Raw genomic sequence first — 19,271 nt, forward strand, 5'->3', positions numbered from 1 at the left:
AACTTGGACCTGGTGCTTACCACACTGATGGGACCACCGTTCGAGCCCTTGGCCACGGTTCCCCTCCGCCTCCTTACAATTAAGACAACCTTTCTTCTCGCAATTACGTCAGCTCGTAGGGTGAGCGAGCTCGCGGCAGTCATGGCAACGCCACCCTGCACTGTTTTTTCCAAGGAGGCGGTAACCATACGGCTGCATCCAGCCTTTGTCCCCAAAGTCTCTTCCGAGTTTCACATCAACGAACCTATTGTTCTACCCTCGTTTTATCCAAAACCTCATAACTCCAACGAAGAGGCGCGCCTACACCTCCTGGACGTGAGGAGGGCGCTAGCCTTCTATGTAGACAGGACCAAGTCCTTCCGGAAAACGGATAGACTCCTAGTCTCCCTCGCTCCCAAATCGAAAGGAGAGGGTCTCTCCTCGCAGAGAATCTCAAAGCACATTGTATCCTGCATAAAAATGTGCTACGAGCTCAGAAAGACTCCTTTATCGGCCACTCCCAGGGCTCATTCCACCAGGGCGGTGGCGGCATCAACAGCCTTTTTCAAGGGCGTTGCGTTAAAAGACATTTGCAGAGCGGCGACCTGGTCATCCTACGACACCTTCGCCAAACATTACGCCCTTCACAGGGTATTCCAAGAGGATACCCGTCTCTCTGCAGCGGTCCTCTCGGGGACAAGCTGCACATAATCCGATTACCCACCTCCTATCTTGGGTTACTGCTGGGTAGTCACCTATTGTGGAGCACCCACGGGGACACTCGAAGAAGAAAGAGAAGTTACTCACCGTAGTAACGGTGGTTCTTCGAGATGTGTCCCCGTGGGTGCTCCACTACCCGCCCATCCTCCCCGCTGCGGATCTCTGTTAGTGTTTTGCAGGGGCACCCGAGGCGGTTGGTCGAGGAACTGGCGGGGACCGGATCGCGCACGTGGCCGGGGGCGCACGGGGGGGCGGTGCGCGCCGGCGCATGCGCGGTCCGGCAGAAACTGCTTGGAGGATCCGATCTGCGGCGCCGAGCGAGCCCGTCACCTATTGTGGAGCACCCACGGGGACACATCTCGAAGAACCACCGTTACTACGGTGAGTAACTTCTCTTTATATTGCTCCTTTTTGTCAGACCCTTTTAAGCACCAGTAGAGTTTATTTAACATAATCATCTTAAACAAATGGAGCAGTCATACCAATTCATTGTGCAGCGAAACATCTCAGTGACTTCCAGATAAAAGCTGCTGCTTCATATGATGGGGATGAAATGAGTTCTCTCAGAATTCATTTTAGAATTCACTCCAGTTATGTTTAGGGAGAGACAGAAAATCTCTGGATTAAAAAAATTGGCTCAGGTATGTACTGAACTATTAGTCTTGTGAACACTCTTAAAATATTTTTCAAAATCAAATCAATATATTGGATACCCATATACAAATGCAAAAAGTATGGGTAATAATCAGAAAGAACTCTAAGTCCTAATGAAGACAACTTTGACATAGTTGGTATCACAGAGACTTGGTGAGATAATACACACAATTGGAATATTGGTAGAGAAGGGTGCAGCTCACTCAGGAAGGATAGGTGGGGTAAACAGGAAGGAGGAGTTGCTTTATATATTAAAAATGTATACACCTGGACTGAGGAAATGGGCTCAGGAGACAGATGCATTGAGAGTCTCTGGGTTAAGTTAAAGGGTGGTAAAAATGGTGATATGTAAGGTGTCTAGTACAGACCACCTTCCCAGGTAGAAGAGGTGGATGAGACTTTTTCTAAACAACTAACAGAATTATCCAAAGTGCAGGATTTAGCAGTGATGCAGGACTTCAACTATCCAGACGTATGTTGGGAAATTAACATAGCATGGCACAGACTATCCAGTGAGTTATTTGACTGCACTGAAGACAATTTTTTATTTCAGAAAGTTGAAAAAGTTTCTGGGGGGAAGCTATTAAAGATTTGGTATTAACAAAGGGAGGAACTGGTTGAGAATTTGAAAGTGGAAGGTAGCCTGGAAAAAAGAAACCATGAAATTTTCGAGTTCATAATTCTAAAGAATGTAAGAAGGGAAAATAACAAAATAGAGACGATGGATTTCAGTAAGTCAGATTTTGTTAAACTCAGAGTTGGTAGGTAAGGTGCCATGGGAATCCAGGCTAAGAGGAAAAACAGCTGAAGAGATCTGGCAGTTTTTCAAAGGGACATTATTAAGGGCCCAAAAGCAAGCTATCCCGCTGTGTGAGAAAGATAGAAAGTATGGCAAAAGACTTCCTTGACTTAAGCAGGAGATCTTGCATGATCTCAAAATAAAAAAGGAGTGGTGTAAAAGGTGGAAACTAGGCCCAATTACAAAGAATGAATACAAGCAATCAATACAGATAAGCCAGGGCAAAATTAGAAAGGCAAAGGCACAAAATGAGCTTAAACTAGCTAGAAACATAAATGGTAACAAGATGACATTCTATAAATATATTAGAAGCAAGAGGAAGACCAAGGACAGGGTAGACCCAGTGCTTAGTGAGGAGAGAGAAACAATATCAAGGAACTTGGAAATGGCAGAGGTGCTTAATGACTTCTTTGTTGCGGTCTTCGCCAAGAAGTCTGATGATGTGGTACCTAACATAGTGAATGCTAGTGGGAAGGAGGTAGGTTTAGAACATAAAATAAGAACAAGTTAAAAATTACTTAGAAAAGTTACAGATCTGCAGGTCTCCACAGACCTGATGAAATGCATCCTAGAATACTCAAGGAACTTGCAGAGGAGGTATTAAGTTTTTAGCTATCATTTTTGAGAAGTCATGCAAGTTGAGAGGGAGTCCAGAAGATTGGAAAAGGGCATATATAGTGCCCATCTATAAAAAAGGAAATAAGAAAAATGCAGGAAATTACAGACTAATAAGATTAACTTCTGGATGAAAATAAGGTGATAGGTAATAGCCAGCTTGGATTTATAAAGAGCAAATCATGCCAAACCAATCTGATAGGTTTCTCTGATAAGGCAACAAGCCTTGTGGATAAGGGAGAAGCGGTGGACATGGTAATACTAACTTTAGTAAGGCATTTGGTACAGTCTCCCATGATTTTCTTATCAATAAACTAGGCAAATACAACTTAGATGGGGCTACTATAAGGTGGGTGCATAACTGGCTGGATAGCCGTACCCAGAGTAGTTACTAATGGTTTACAGTCATGCTAGAAGGGTATACCAAATGGATTTCTTCAGGGGTCTGTTTTAGTACCGTTTCTATTCAATATCTTCATCAACAATTTGGATATTGTCATAGAGAGTATGCTTATTTAGTTTGTAGCTGATACCAAGCTGGGAGAGGTTGCAACTGCTTTGGAGGATAGGGTCGTAATCAAAACGATCCGGACAAACTGGAGAAGTGGTCTGAGGTAAATAGGGTGAAGTTTAATAAGGACAAGTTCAAGGTACTCCACTTAGGAAGGAACAATCATTTTCACACATACAGTCTAGGGAACAGTACTGCAGAAAGGGATCTAGGGGTCATAGTGGACCACAAGCTAAATATGACTTAACAGTGTGACACTGTTGTTAAAAATGCAAACATGATTCTGGGATGCGTTAACAGGAGTGTTGTGAGCATGATATGAGAAGTAATTCTTCCACTCTATTCTATGCTGATTAGGCCTCAGTTGGAGTATTGTGTCCAGTTCTGGGCATCTCCAGTTTCTCCACATCTTTCTTGAAATGCGAAGATCCAGAGAATAGCAAAAAGAATGGTTAAAGGTCTAGAGAACATGAGCTATGAGGGACGACTGAAAGAATTGGGCTTGCTTAGTTTAGAGAAGAGAATACTTAGAGCGGACATGATAGCAGTTGAGTGTAGCGAGGAAGGAGAAAACTTTTCCTTGGCTTCTGAGGATAGGACAAGAAGCAGTGAGCTTAAACTGCAGCAAGGGAGGTTTAGGTTGAGCAATAGAAAAACTTCCTAACTGTCAGAGTGGTTAAACAGTGCAATAAATGGTCTTGGGAGGTTGTGGAATCGCCATCACTGGAAATATTTAGGAGCATGTGACAGACGCCTCTCAGGGATGGTCTTATGATACTTAGCCCTGCCATGAGGGCAGGGGACTGGCCTCTATGGCCTCTTGGGGTCCCTTCCAGTTCTGGTGTTCTATGATTCTATTTCTTGTTAGACCAAAAGGGGAAAGAGCAAAGCTGACTGTTCTGTCAAAAAGATACCTACTACTTCAGTTATAGTGATACTACTTGTAACACTTTCAAGTCTTAAACAGTTTTTAGCAGTATTAGCTGAAAAAACTTTGCTACTGGAATGTAGTTTACAAGTTGTAAACCTTTTATCTGGTTTAGTAATAGATATTAATCAACAGCTGGCTCAGAAAGCAATAATTTTTTTGTGGGCTATAATTTAATGCTAATAACATTCTGGGTGAAAATGTTAAAATGTTCTTGTTTCCTTTCAGTGTATGCTGGAGAAAGTTGGAAAATGGAATTTTGATATCTTTCTTTTTGATAGGCTGACGAATGGTAAGTTCACATCTGTTACTGTAAACATGTAAGTATGTTGTACTGTTAGGTTTTTTCCTACCAGAAACTGTCCACTTGTCCTGAATTTTCCTGAATAGTAACAGAGAGTAAGCCGTGCTAGTCTATACACTATCAAAACAAAAAGCAGTCAAGTAGCACTTTAAAGACTAGCAAAATAGTTTATTAGGTGAGCTTTTGTGGGACAGACCCACTTCTTCAGACCATAGCCAGACCAGAACAGACTCAATATTTAAGACACACAGAACCAAAAGCAGTAAGCAAGGAGGACAAATCAGAAAAAGATAATCAAGGTGAGCAAATCAGAGAGTGGAGGGGTGGGGGGGAAGATCAAGAATTAGATTGAGTTAAATATGCAGACGAGCCCCTATAGTGACTCAAAGTTCACATCCCGATTTAAACCATGTGTTAATGTTCCGAATTTGAATATGAATGTCAATTCGTCCACTTCTCTTTCTACAAAGGAGCGATAATTTCTTTTCAGTAACACACATACCTTGAGGTCATTGACAGAATGGCCCATTCCATTAAAATGTTGACTAACTGGTTTGTGGATCTGGAGTGTTTTAATGTCTGTTTTGTGCCCGTTGACCCTTTGTCTGAGGGAGTTAGAAGTCTGTCCAATATACAAAGCATCTGGGCATTGTTGACACATGATGGCATATATGATGTTAGTAGAGGAGCATGAGAAAGTGCCCGTGATTCTGTGAGTAACCTGGTTAGGTCCAGTGATGGTATTTCCAGAGAAGATATGTGGACAAAGCTGGCAGCGGGCTTTGTTGCAGGGAAAGGTTCCAGGACTGGTGTTCCTGGGGTATAGACTGTGGCTGTTAGTGAGCATCCTCATGAGGTTGGGAGGTTGTCTGTAGGAGAGAACAGGCATGTCACCCAGGGCCTTCTGGAGTGTAGCATCCTGATTAAGAATAGGTTGTAGGTCTTTAATAATTCGTTGCAGTGGTCTGAGTTGGGGGCTGTAAGTGATGACCAGTGGTGTTCTGTTCTTGGCTTTTTTGGGCCGATCTTGGAGTAGCTGGTTTCTGGGTATGTGTCTGGCCATGTCGATTTGTTTTTTTACTTCTCCTGGTGAGTAATTCAGGTTTATGAATATATGGTAAAGTTCTTGTAGTTTTTGGTCTCTGTCAGTTGGATCAGAGCAAATGCGATTATACCTAAGAGCTTGACTGTAAACAATGGATCTAGTCACGTGTGCACCCCTCCACTCTCTAATTTGCTCACCTTGATTATCTTTTTCTGATTTGTCCTCCTTGCTTACTGCTTTTGGTTCTCTGTGTCTTTAAATATTGAGTCTGTTCTGGTCTGGCTATGGTCTGAAGAAGTGGGTCTGTCCCACGAAAGCTCACCCAATAAACTATTTTGCTAGTCTTTAAAGTGCTACTTGACTGCTTTTTGTTTTGAATTTTCCTGAGGAATCTTACTGCTTGATTATACTTTAAAAAGTATAAACTGATTATCCTAGTGGTGTGACTAAAAAAGATTTTTGGACAGTTGGCACTTTTAGTTTGAAAGCCTTTTTTTTTTCAAAACAGCCATTGTTGGAATTCTGTTTAAAAAAAAAAATCCCTCTATTTCAAGAGCTGCAATGCAGGTAGATACGAGATGGTCGTTAATAAATTTCGTCAAACCATACTTTCTGTAACCCCTGGTTTAAGAACAGCATGCACACAATCATTTGTAATGCGATACATGTTTACTGCGGGACAGTCACCAACTTTTTACATATTCTATTTTTTCACACTTTACATGTGTGTGTTTGTATAACTATCTTCCTGACTTTCATTCCTGAACCTTCTCTGTCTGTCTGGAGGATGGTAGATTCTGAACAATTTAATTTTTGTTTTTGAAATCACTGTATAGCTGTTTTGATACTTTGAGGAAGCACACTATTATATATTCACCATCTGTGAATGGCTTTCTTCATTTCACAGTCTCTTGAATTGCCACAGAACTAGCCACAGCTATCCTACTTAATGATTTCACCCATTTAGCAAATGTGTTCTTGCTTTACTTTGCAGAGCACATCCTTCACAGCCTTTTTCCTGGCATCTCCAGCTAGATACTGTTTAGCACAAATAGTGTGTTTTTTGAGAAAAAGCTTTTGAGGGTGCATTTTTTGTTGTTGGTGAATTTCTCCTTGCAAATGAGATATAATGGGAGCCCAGTCAAACTTAATATATAGATGTGATGGATTGGGTCCGTTCTGTTTGAAATTCTCTGTTTTCATCTTCCATTTTCCTCTTTGCTGAAGCCATTCCACCCCCACTTGAATTATGTCAATTTTAATTCACGTTGAATTTCAGTTTTCTTTCTTCAAATGAGTGTTGCCCTTCACATCATGAATGCCTCAAACTTCCTTTTCCAAATCAAGACTTTTTTAGTCTATATGTGGTCTGATCATGTTGCTATCAAGTCCCACAAGGTCCTGCACATATTAAAGGGGGAATTATCCAATGTTTCGAGATCACATTTTTTTTGCTATTTAGATATGAGTTGTTCATTACTGCCTTTTAGACATTCATAGTTTATTGAAAATAATCAGGAGGTTTTTTTTTTTTTTTTTTTTTACTTTACAATTATAGCGTTGGGAGCCACCAAAAAGTCCTTGAAGAGATGCATGCAGCTGTGGAGCTGCCAGTTGCAGACCCCCTATGCTGGAGTATAGCTCAATATGTTGTCATACAAATGGAAAGGAAGGAAGGAATTTTTAAAATATTGGAAAGGAATTGGCGGAATTTTGTGGTGAAGGAATAGTTGGCAAAATGATATTGTGTTTGAGTTAGGATGCCTGCCGTAGTGTCTACATTGAGGCACTATGGCATCCCGGCTGAAGCTGTGCCACTGTAGTGTTTCATGTATAAGCTAGTTGGTAAACTAGGAGGTACTGTCAGCATAGCTACACAGACATAGCTACGCTCCTATGTAGATGTAAACAATGTGGCACTCTTTTTCTGGTATAAGAATGGCTTGCTTCATCTTTGATTAAATCAGTTAGGAACAGATTACACTAAATAAGCAAGTCCGATTATAGCAGTGCAACTTTTTTGAGTAGATGAGCCCTAACTGCTTCCTCTGTGTCTTATATGGATGGGATGGATTGATTTAGTGACTTTAAATTATTTCAATTTAAATCAGTCCATCCTGGTCGCATAACACTTAGGGGTGCAGTAAAGGCTTGTCTACTTGAAGTAACTGAAATAAATGAATTTTTAATAATCACTTACAATAGCAAGTGCTGAAAACCTTGATTTAAATAGTGAATTATATCCCAGTTTTTTCAGAAGACACATACTCTTTAGTTATTTTTTTTACATTGGCAAAATTTGTACCCAATTATACCAATCAGGAGGATAGGTCATATTTTACAAACATTTATCTAACCATTTGTGAAGCCTAGCATATTCAGTCTTAATTTTTACATTTTATTATATCAAAACATGGCAAGTGATATTTAATAGACGCTTAACTTTTCTACTTGTGTTTTTGTGTTAAGCTGCATTTGGATGGAAATAAGAAATCAATTAAAAGGCACAGAACAGCATTTTAGAATAGTTTTATTGAATTAATAAAAATAATCGTAAGTGGGCTGAATAAATTAGGAAAAAGTAAGTTTATCAAAATGTTTTTGTATTTTATAGGAAATTTGATCTGTAGTTAGTGAATTGAAATTGTTTGTAGTCGTCATGCCCTTAATCTAAATGATATCTTTACACATCTAGTTCTTGCTTACAGATTAAAAGAGGAAAACAAGTTTTTGGGCTTTATTGACCACCAGTTAGTTTCTGAACTTCAAATAAACTAGTTATTGAACTGAGTTGAGTAACCTGAAATGCAAATATTCTCTCTGCTCCTACAGAGCATGGCTACTGCTGTGCAAAGCTGGTTTAACATGTCGATTTAAATTCTGATTCTTTAAGTGCTTGCTTATGTCCATTCCATTGCAGTGTGTGCTTGCCACATACATTGATGCCAGAAGTCTTTCTCTCACTGGTATCTGTAGGGGACTGGTTGTGGTGCCCTTTGGAGTGGCATATCCACTATTATAAGGCGTGACCCCCAACTTCCCCCTTCCTAAGTTCCAGTGACAGTGCTGGAATGTCTCCTTGCCTCAGTAAGCTTTCCTTATCACCTGTGTCTAGTTGTGATTCTCTTTATATACTTCTTAGAAGGTAAAGTCTTGTGGCACCTTGTATACTAACAGATATTTTGGAGCATAAGCTTTCGTGGGCAAAGACCCACTTCATCAGATGCATGAGTGGGGGTGGTGGTTTCAGAGGGGTGTTTAAAGAGTGGGGTCCCAGTAATAGGGAGGGCCAGAGTTGACAAGGTCTATTCAGCAAGGTGGAAATGGCCCAGTATCAATAGTACTTAACAAAAGAGGAAAAAACAAGTTAGCTCAGACAGGGAGATGTGAGCCTTTGTCAGAGTCTAATGGGGCAATATTAACACCCAGGGCAGAGAAGCTGTTTCTGTAAGCTGTGAACCACTCCCAGTCTGTTTAATCCTTGGTTAATGGAATCAAATTTGCAAATAAATTGTAGCTCAGAGATTTCGCTCTCCGTTTGATTTTTAGAATTTCTTCATTTCAGGACTGTCACCCTTCAATCTCCCTGGACACTCAGTGGGAGATTTAAGTGTCCACTCACAGGCTTCTGTACATTACCGTTCCTGGTGTCTGATTTATGTCCATTTATTCTTTTATGGAGAGACTGTCCAGTTTGGCCAATGTAAATAGCAGTGGGGCATTGCTGGCACATGATGGCACATATTATATTAGTAGATGTGCAGGTAAAGGAGCCCCTGATGGTATGGTTGGTGTTCGGTCCTGTGATGATGTCACTGGTGTAGATATGTGAGCACAGTTGGCAGCGAGAACTGTTGCAGGGGCTGGTTCCAGGCCTAGAGTCACTGGTTTGTGCTGCCTCTCTGACAGTTAGAATGTGTGTATAGTTTATTAATTTCCATAGTGCATTACATTAGAAATAGTCACCTGTGGGACTTAGCCTAAAGACAGGACATGCCTTGATCCCTGGGCTTCAGGCCTCGTTTTGGAGGCTACAAGAACAAGGTCCAGCTGCAGCCCCTCCCACCTGCCTGAGGAAAGATGCTGTCACAATTGCACATCCATCAGGATATCTTCATTGTAGTGCTCTGCCCAAAACCTCACACAACCAGCGACAGAAGGTCGCTGCATGCGCTAGGTGTCAGGTGCACCCTGGCTTTCTATCAGGAGTGCACCGTGCCCTCCTGTAGCTTGTCTCAACTCTTTATCATGACAGCTGACAGGGTAAAAGGCCTTCTGGTGTCCTTTCAGAGGATTTCAAATTGGATAACCGCCTTCATCCATACATGTTACAGGATGATGCTGGCTGTGCCCCCACCAACAGTGAGAGCTCGCTCAACTAGGGCTCAACTGTCTTTGTTTGCCGCCTTGGTGCATGTCCTTCTCCAGGCTATCTGAATGTCTGTGACGTTGTCTTTGGTACACACATTTACAATGCATTATGCCATAACACACCAAGTCAGATGTTGCTGTGTTGCAATTCACATGTCCACAAACTCCTGCCCACCTATGATGATACTGCAATGGAGCCACTTACAGTGCAATGGACATCAGCAAGCGCTTGAAGAAAAGACCTGTTGTAACTGTTCTTTGAGATGTCGCTCATATCTGTTCCACGAGCTGCCCTCCTTTCCCTCACAGTTCCAGCGAAAAGTAACTGAGGGAGGAGGGAGCCAGCGGTGCCCCTTATAAGCAGCATATGTCAGAGCCAACCCCTGTGGATACTGCTGAGAAAAAACTTCTGGCACTGGTGCATGTGGTAAGCATACACACCAAATGGAATGGACATGAGGAACACTTCTCAAAGAACAGTTATGAAGAGTATCTGTCTTTTTCCATGTGTTTTCACCATTTTGTTGTTCTTATTTTCTTTAAACTTTTTGGCAGCAAAAATTTACTGCTTAAATATATTACTTATTACATTTTATAGGATATTAAAATCATTTATATTTAGGCCTCACAGATTGTCAGATTTAAAGTTCAGTGCTACATAAGTTTATTTTAAAAATGAAAAGTATATTTAATAAAGTACAATATGATTTAAAAATAATTGATTATCATCCACCCGGTATGTGGTGCATTCCCATTCTGTCATCTTGGAAAATGTTTTAGATGGGCAGTCCAGGTCTTTGAAGCTCTGTCAGGAGAATGCTGCACATAATCTTTCTGTGATTTTTTTCCCATACAAATTTAATATAGCAGAGTACTTCTCAATAAATAGGAATAACGTCTAAAGAATATCTTGTCCTTGTGTTAACAATAATAGCTTTTTGAGGAAATGGCATCAAATTGACATTCATGCACGTGGTAAAGCATGACAATAAGCTATACTGGGTGGGAAATGTTGTGCTTCTCAGTAAAGCACTGAGTAGCTGTTTGTTAAAGACAAGTGTCAAAGTACATATGCCAAAACTGATTTAGGGTTCAGTAGTGTTTGTGTGTGTGTAATTTGCAAGTCTTTCCTTATTCCCACTTAAAAAAAAAATTGAGAAACAAATATATAATATAGAATATTTCAACTTCTAGTAAACAAATGAGCTTAGTATTGTAGCATTTGTAGTAGTGAAAATTTTACAGCAAATTGGACATTTGTATTTTCTTTGGTTTCTGGTTTTAGTGGGTAGTACTTTTGCGGAATAACTAAATGTTAAGGTGCCCAAATTGGGGCATTTGGCCTAATTATCTGTGTTCCTTTTTGAAGCAATAAACCTATTTAGATGAATTGCATGTTAATTGATTTTAAAGGCACAGTGCCACTGAAAATGGACTTTTTTAAACAAAAATATTGAGTGAGACTTCTCATTGAAAAGTTCATTGCTGATAGTGGATGTATCAAAAATCACCAGGAGAAATTATTAATATGCTAGTTGAATTAATGATTACAGAATTCTTATGTTTCACTTTGTTGGTATAACTTTTAAATACAAAAGTAGTTTTTTGCTTATGATTGAAATACTAGTTTCACCTTTTTAAAAGTAATATTTATATTTTATTTTTAGGAAACAGTTTAGTCACCTTAACTTTCCACCTGTTTAATCTTCATGGACTGATAGAGCACTTCCACTTAGATACGATGAAACTTCGTAGATTTTTAGGTAAATATTATGGCCTTTTGTTAACGTGAACATTACTTCTTACCTGTATATTAAAAGATACTTTTTGAAATGCTGCTTATAGTTTAGCAAGAAAGTTTGAACATCACTAATTTGTAGCTGGTTTTTATAGTGGTAGTCTTGTTGTACTATGTGCACTTAAACATTTTGAAAACAGTTTAATTTTAATAGAATTAGTTAATGAGGTGAAGGAGAAAAAATCCACCAAAAACAGTGAAATTAATTTTGGCAGAAAAATTTGATTTTTGCCCAAGAGTGTGTGAATTTTGTGATGCATCACAGTTCTATGCCAGGACTTCTGAAGCCTGAATTTCACAAGACAAATGAGTGAAGAGGAAATAATGAGGAGATTTTTGAAATACAGTGTTGGTTTTAACCTTGGTTTCTGAAAAAGAATATGGTTTGTCTTTATCAAACCTGGAGTCATTACCAGTTCAGTAATACTGGTTTGCAGTTAGTTGGTAGTAGAGAATAGGATCTGCTTGTGTTCCACTGACGTGAATTGAAGCTATTTTCTTAAAGCTGTACAGGAATGTGTTAGACATTCATGAGGAGATGTTGGTGTGTGTATCCTTGGAGAAAAGTGTAAATTAATGTTACTTTTATTTGACAGTGGGAAAGCAGTGCCGTTTATGGACTTAAATTTGTGTGTCTTAGGCTACGTCTACACGTGAACCCTACATCGAAGTAGCCTATTTCGATGTGGCGACATCGAAATAGGCTATTTCGATGAGTAACATCTACACGTCCTCCAGGGCTGGCAACGTCGATGTTCATCTTCAACGTTGCGCAGCACCACATCGAAATAGGCGCTGCGAGGGAACGTCTACACGCCAAAGTAGCACACATCGAAATAAGGGTGCCAGGCACAGCTGCAGACAGGGTCACAGGGTGGACTCAACAGCAAGCTGCTCCCTTAAAGGGCCCCTCCCAGACACAGTTGCACTAAACAACACAAGATACACAGAGCCGACAACTGGTTGCAGACCCTGTGCCTGCAGCATGGATCCCCAGCTGCCGCAGCAGCAGCCAGAAGCCGTGGGCTACGGGCTGCTGTCCACGGTGACCATAGAGCCCCGCAGGGGCTGGAGAGAAAGCGTCTCTCAATCCCTCAGCTGATGGCCACCATGGCGGACCCCGCTATTTCGAAGTTGCAGGACGCGCAATGACTACACGGTCCCTACTTCGACGTTGAACGTCGAAGTAGGGCGCTATCCCCATCTCCTGATGAGGATAGCGACTTCGACGTCTTGCCGCCTAACGTCGAAGTTAACTTCGAAATAGCGCCCGACGCGTGTAGCCGTGACGGGCGCTATTTCGAAGTTAGTGCTGCTACTTCGAAGTAGCGTGCACATGTAGACACGGCTTTAATGTCATTGGCACAGGCCCTGGAATGATGTATGGCTCCTTGTTTTCATGCAAGTCGCCATGCGATGCAACAACTTATTTGTCAGTGATGTCAAGGGATGCCTTTTTCCATGACTTGTTGCAATGAAGCCAAAGACTCATCCCTCGCATTGCCTGTTTCCCCTATAACCTCTAGCTCAATCTGAAGGGAAGGCTAATTCTTGATGAGCCATGAAAAGCAGCTTTGCTCTCCTCTTTGGCAGGTTTCTCAGAAGGTTCAGTCTGTTTGATACAAAGCACGTTTTTGTGGTTATGAATTTGAAGGAGCAAAGGATAAATGGAATTCAGGATTTCTCTTTTCCTTGTCAGGCAGAAGACGACTTTACCTTTTCACCAATCTGTTCAAATGCAGTATCTGTTTTACAAGTTCCCTACTAGTTTTTCCTAAAAAGTGATGTCAACCAAAGTGGATTCAGAGCCTCTGGTCCAAACAAACAGATCAGCTAGAAAGGGAAAGGAGTATTCATTTTAGGCTGTTCAGTTTGTCCCTCTTGGCCTATTTGTCTCATCTCCTTGGTCATCCTTGGTTATGTAAGATTCAGTTAGAGAGGGGGGTTTATTCATTTTTACAAATAGTTTAGAACTATTTATGTGTCTTCTAGTTATCCATAACATTGTGTGTGTGTGTGCGCGCGTGCGCGCTCACCACACGCATCGTTTCTGGAAATGCTTCCCTCAGCATATGTGTATAAGAGTGGCTCTGGCAGCTACTGGAGTGGCGCCTCCATGGTGTGATGTGCACCCACCCGCCCCAACCCTTAATTCCTTCTTGCCACCATTGACAGAGTTGGAACATTCTGCTGCTACGTTCTAACCTAGTCAGTCATTCTGCCTAATGGCGTGTTTTCTCATTTAAAAAGCTATAGTTCATAGTTATTAGTTATTCCTTATTAGTTTAGTCATAGTAGTAGGTCCTGAACAGGACTTTATCTTGGGGCAGGGTGTACCCTGATCCCTAGACTTTAATCAGTGTAACTGCTTTAGGCATCCCATGTCTATTAGCGATCCTCAGACCAGCTATCTGTATTGTCTGGCAGAAGGACACATTAGTGTTAGGTGTCATATTTGTGAGTAGTTTAACCCCAAAACAAAAAGGGAGCACAATACTCATCTTCATGTACTCCTGATGGAGTTGATGTTAACTCTGGCACCAGAGCAAAGATCTGACGTGGCCCCCCGCACCATAGCTTTGGTGCAGAACACCCCATTGTCACTGACTTGCGGCTGGCATTGGTCTCCCTTCCTGTCTCACTCCAAGAAGACTAAAAGCTTGTGTGGGGGGAAGATCTCCCACCTCTCATAAGAGAAAGAGAAGGGCCAGAGGAGAGCCACAGCCTACATTGGACAGTTCATCTCCTTCGTCAGGGAGTTGGGGCACTAGTGCAAATAGACTAGTCTAGCCTGTCCCAGACAGGCCTGCAACATCAGGAACTGAGGGCCTTCACTGTGTAGCAGCCCCGTTGAAGTGCAGGTCACTGCAGGCAGCCCAGGATATTTAGGAGTTACAGTGCTATCCACAGCGGCTTTAGCAATTTCCCCAGTCTAAGGAAGAACCTGCTTTGGGGCCTATACTTACGTCCCCTACTCTGTGGCACTGTTCTCTGTCCCAGAGAATAGCCCTTTAGCATTCACCCATGCGGAGCTGATGTGTCTTTCAGGTGGGGAGGCAGGTCTTCAGGAATCTGCTCTGGTCCCTGGGCTCAGGGTTCTGACAGTGCAAGTCAGAGCACAGTTCACCAGTGTTTTGGCACAGACCTGTGGAGGCACACACCCACCAGGAGGAGCAGTGCTAATCCTTCATCTCACCTCAGTGTAGATCAGAAGGCCATTCCAGGGACCCTAGCTGCTGTTCAATCTTCTATGGGTTATGGTCACTGTGACATCCTTCCCAGGCAATGGATTCATATGGATGCTGGTGAATTCCAGTTCCCGGTCTCATTCCACAGCCTGGTGCTGTTTGGACTGCATGATGCATAGATTGTGGCTTACTGTCACCAATTCACTGATTGCCACCAGTTACTGGTGTCTCATACTGAGACTCATCATGAGCAGAACGTTCTGTTGCGTGGCTCAGTTATCAGCACTACTCAGCATCTCTCAGCAAGGTGGTGTAGAGCCACAAATTCCTGCTCCGGCCATTGTCCATTCATGTGTCTCCAGTTCTTACTAGCAATCACTGATGACTGGCCAAAACCTGGTCTGTTATGCTTATAGGAAGCACAGTATGCCACGTTTATTAAGAATGCAGTAGAAAAGCACATAGCATATGCTTAGATAGATAGATTGGCCCCAAAACACATGTCCTCCCAGTTGATATTTATAGTTACCAGTCTTTTGCTCACGTTAGCATGTCAGCCAAGCAGGCTAAGTACAACTGGAGCAGTATTCTATCTTGATGCAGTCCAAAGCTCCAGGCTTCAGTGGCAGGATGGAGGCCAGCCCTTATTGAAAAGCAGTCCTCGTTTTATATAGTGATTTATCATCTTGCTGATTTTCTGATGGATATTTATCTCAGGTTGTCCTTCTTGTTCCTCGCTTTGCCATGCTAAGCTGATTTCATGCCTCTCCCTCAGGGTTCTGGGTTGTCAGTCTACCTACTACATGTCCATCAATGGCCTCGGCTCTGTGTTTCCCCGTCATGGGCTCAGTACCCATGGAGGCAGCACATGGAGCTCCCTTGCTATGCCTCAGTCTTCTAGGAGCTGAGGGAGAAACTTGTTGCAGCTTCTGGGGAGCCATGTGGAACCAGGGAGGGAGCCACATCAGCCCTGCCCCACCTTGCCAAAGCACCTGGGCTTCATTTCCCCTGCCCCCCACCCTTTTTTTTTTCTTTCACCTCCACCCGAGTATATATTAAAACTCATGGACAGGGTAGGGATCGTGAATTTTTGTTTACTGCCCGTGACCTGTTTATGATTTACTAAAAATACCCCTGATTAAAATGTAGCCTTAGTCTCTAAATCATAAAATTTTGGTCACAGCTGAGTAATTTGAAGTCCAGGATGACTTTATGCTAAATCTTGCATGAGCTTAAGATATTGTATGACCACATAAAACCTGTGTGTGTGTGTGCGCACTGAAGATGGTTCTTCTTAAACAAATACTGTATGTGGACTTTATGTGCATATTATCAGAACTGTCAGTTTGTGATATTTATATTGCTTTTTTAGAACTTACCATTTGAATTAAACCCAGATGATTTTCTTTATATAGTTATGGTTCAAGAAGATTATCACAGTCAAAACCCTTATCATAATGCAGTTCATGCTGCTGATGTGACTCAGGCCATGCACTGTTATTTAAAAGAACCTAAGGTAGGATATGACAATTTGTTTTATGCCCTGTGTAAAGGTACAAATAAAATGTTAGTATTTTTCTTAATGTTCTGTGAAACCATAACACATTTAAACTACTGAGAAATATCCATGTCTTTGAGTTAGAAACTGGTGGTAGAGGCTCAAATAACTCAGTCTTTCAAAAGGTGATATATCGCTTATGCTTAGTTTGCCTTAGATACTAATGAGCAAAACTCCTCTGCCAGATGCGGGCTGTAGCAATGCACAAGCGTTATCTGTTCTTTAGAATGGACATTATGAAAGGGAGAGATTTGTTAGAAAGAGTGATATCTAAGGAGCTGAATAAAGATGACTTGAATTGTTGGTACTCTGGTATAGGTCACGCTAGACAAGAAACTTCAATATAAATGTGACTTGCTGATTAGGTTAGAGAAGTAGTATTATGTACAGTAGCCAGTTGGAAACTAGCTACCTAGTTAAACACTTAATTTTATTTGGTTTATTATTTAAGAATAACAGTGGTCAACATTACTCTTGCTTAATGTCTTGTCTAAGATCTCAAAGCTTTTACAGATATTAATTAATTAAAGTTTATAATGCTCCATGAGGTAGGTATTTTATTTGTATTTTTGTCATTTAAGGGTGGGACCCAGTCATGGTAGGGTGCTGTATGAACACATAGTAAGAAGTAGTACCCACCCTGATTAGCTAAACTATCTGATACTTCAAATTGTCAGTTGTTTTCCTGTATGCTGTCTGTAACATTGCATTATGGTTGATTGATCTCCATGGTGGACTGGGGACTCATATGAGACAAGATGCAACAGATGAGTGATTACCAAAAGTGGGGAGATGAGGGCAGTGAAAATTAAAAAATAAGAAGTGCAGTTATAGGTCTAGCTATTTGCAGCTAGGTGTTTTCTAGAGGTAACAAATTTTATTTCAGTAAGGAGTTAGGTGTTATGTTTTGTAGGCGACCATATTTTCAAAATAAAACTGGAAGACTTTTTGTGGTGACCCTTAATAGGGCTGTGAAGTATTCATACAACTTCTATAGGATTGTGTGGAGCATGGAGAGAAGAGGGTGTTAATGAGTCATTACTGCCAGCTCCTGATTCAACAATTACATGGTTATTTCTTGAAGGGCAGGATTTTTCTAGCAGATCACTGCTGTGAAATACCTCGTCATGAAATATTGGACATGTGTCATAAACATTGAGCAAAAGAAAATCTTTGATAATGTCAACATTGTTACGGCTTTTCACTCGCCTTCATGCTGTTTGTCACTGGTAAAAAGAACAAATTGTGTTTAGTATGGAAGTATAGCTGTCATTTAGCAACATGGAAAAAAAAATCCTATCCCAGAAATTTCCAGGCCATCATGGGTGTTCTGTGAAAAATTTCATTGCCATGCCCATAAAAATTGTTCCTTACCCAAACCCTCGATTCCTGAGGTAAATTCAAACCACAAATCTTAGTTAACTGTCACTGATGGTATAACAGATTCTTGAGCTGTTGAGTAAACTAGCATCTGAATTTTTTATTGGCCTTCCAGCAGTCAGATGGTTTGTCGTAGATTTTTCCTTTTGATATAATTGTAAATAAGTATTATTAATGCATGATTTTCAAGTGATGTTCTACCACTAACGATTGTTTGAATTTAAATAACTTTATATCAGAGTACATTGGTAGTTATCATTAATCTGTCCACATGTGCACTGTTCTGCTTTTTCCCCCAATCTCTTCTCTACACTATTGCTTTTTTTATTTTCCCTGTGGAAAGCTCATTGTTTTTAGTGCTGTGAAAATGTGAGAGCTTTTTGGGTATCATAATATGTCTCCCTTCCCTTTTCCACATTTTTCCCAATTGGGTAAGAAATGGGATTGTGACACAGGATGGAAGTTACCCAGTGAATAGTTTAGACACTAGTTGGGGCATGTAGACTCCTTGGCTTGCTCAAGTACAAAGTAAACAAACACCTTTATTTGAAATGATATTGCCTGCATTAAAGTAGGTTGACTAATAGCAGGACCTTTCACTGACAATGTATGCGTTGCGATTGGCTTGGAAGATGAGATGGACAACTAACTTGAAGAAATAACCTCTTTCAAGGATTTTTAATTTAAACGGTAATTTTGAAATACACTCTGATTAGTAATGGAGTAGCTAACTATTTGAGGGATAGTTCTAGCTACCATAAATGTTTGAATAATTATTGCATTTATCTAGCTATTGACATGGTCACATGAATATCTTCAGCCTTTAACTCATGTAAGCTAATTACCCTTGGATTTGTCCTATACCATGATTGTTATTAAACTTAAAAAGGAAAAAAAAAAGTTATTCTGGTACTTTCACCTCCTGCACTGAACTCACCTTCCTGTGACGGTGCTCTTCTTTCAAAGCATTGTGTGAAAGCTGAACGGTCAGTTTTGGGAACTTAGCTAGCATTCAGTCCCTGGGAAACAAAAGCCAATCACAATTGTTTCACATGTGAATGTTCCTAGGAATAATACTGTTACATTTATTACAGCTTTCCAAATCTCTAACTCCATGGGATGTTCTGCTCAGTTTAATTGCAGCTGCCACACATGATTTGGATCATCCAGGTGTTAATCAGCCTTTCCTTATTAAAACAAACCATTACTTAGCAACTTTATATAAGGTAAGCGGCAATACCATACTAATCAGTACTTCTTGGTATAGAGGAATTATGCTAACAGTGAAATTGCTACTGAACTCACTCACTAGTGGATTTGAATCCAGGATGTTTTTCCCATAAGTGGAAACAAGGAATACAAGCTATTAACTTAATATAACTATTGAAAAAGTTCCAAAATCATGAGCCTTTTCAAGAGGC

At 40.9% G+C, this 19,271-nt stretch overlaps 1 protein-coding gene across 2 annotated transcripts in view; it reads left to right on the forward strand.

Moving 5' to 3' along the window:
- PDE7A (phosphodiesterase 7A) overlaps positions 1–19,271 on the forward strand; it is a 97,389-nt gene that overhangs the window by 68,732 nt on the left and 9,386 nt on the right. For both annotated transcript variants that reach the window (XM_074987129.1, XM_074987130.1), the window contains 4 exons: positions 4,435–4,498; positions 11,594–11,689; positions 16,328–16,428; positions 18,945–19,076. In XM_074987129.1, the coding sequence (XP_074843230.1) occupies positions 4,435–4,498; positions 11,594–11,689; positions 16,328–16,428; positions 18,945–19,076 (393 nt within the window). The remainder of the gene's footprint in view (positions 1–4,434; positions 4,499–11,593; positions 11,690–16,327; positions 16,429–18,944; positions 19,077–19,271) is intronic.

The sequence above is a fragment of the Carettochelys insculpta genome, chromosome 2 (assembly GCF_033958435.1).
Source record: "Carettochelys insculpta isolate YL-2023 chromosome 2, ASM3395843v1, whole genome shotgun sequence".
NCBI lineage: Eukaryota > Metazoa > Chordata > Testudines > Carettochelyidae > Carettochelys > Carettochelys insculpta.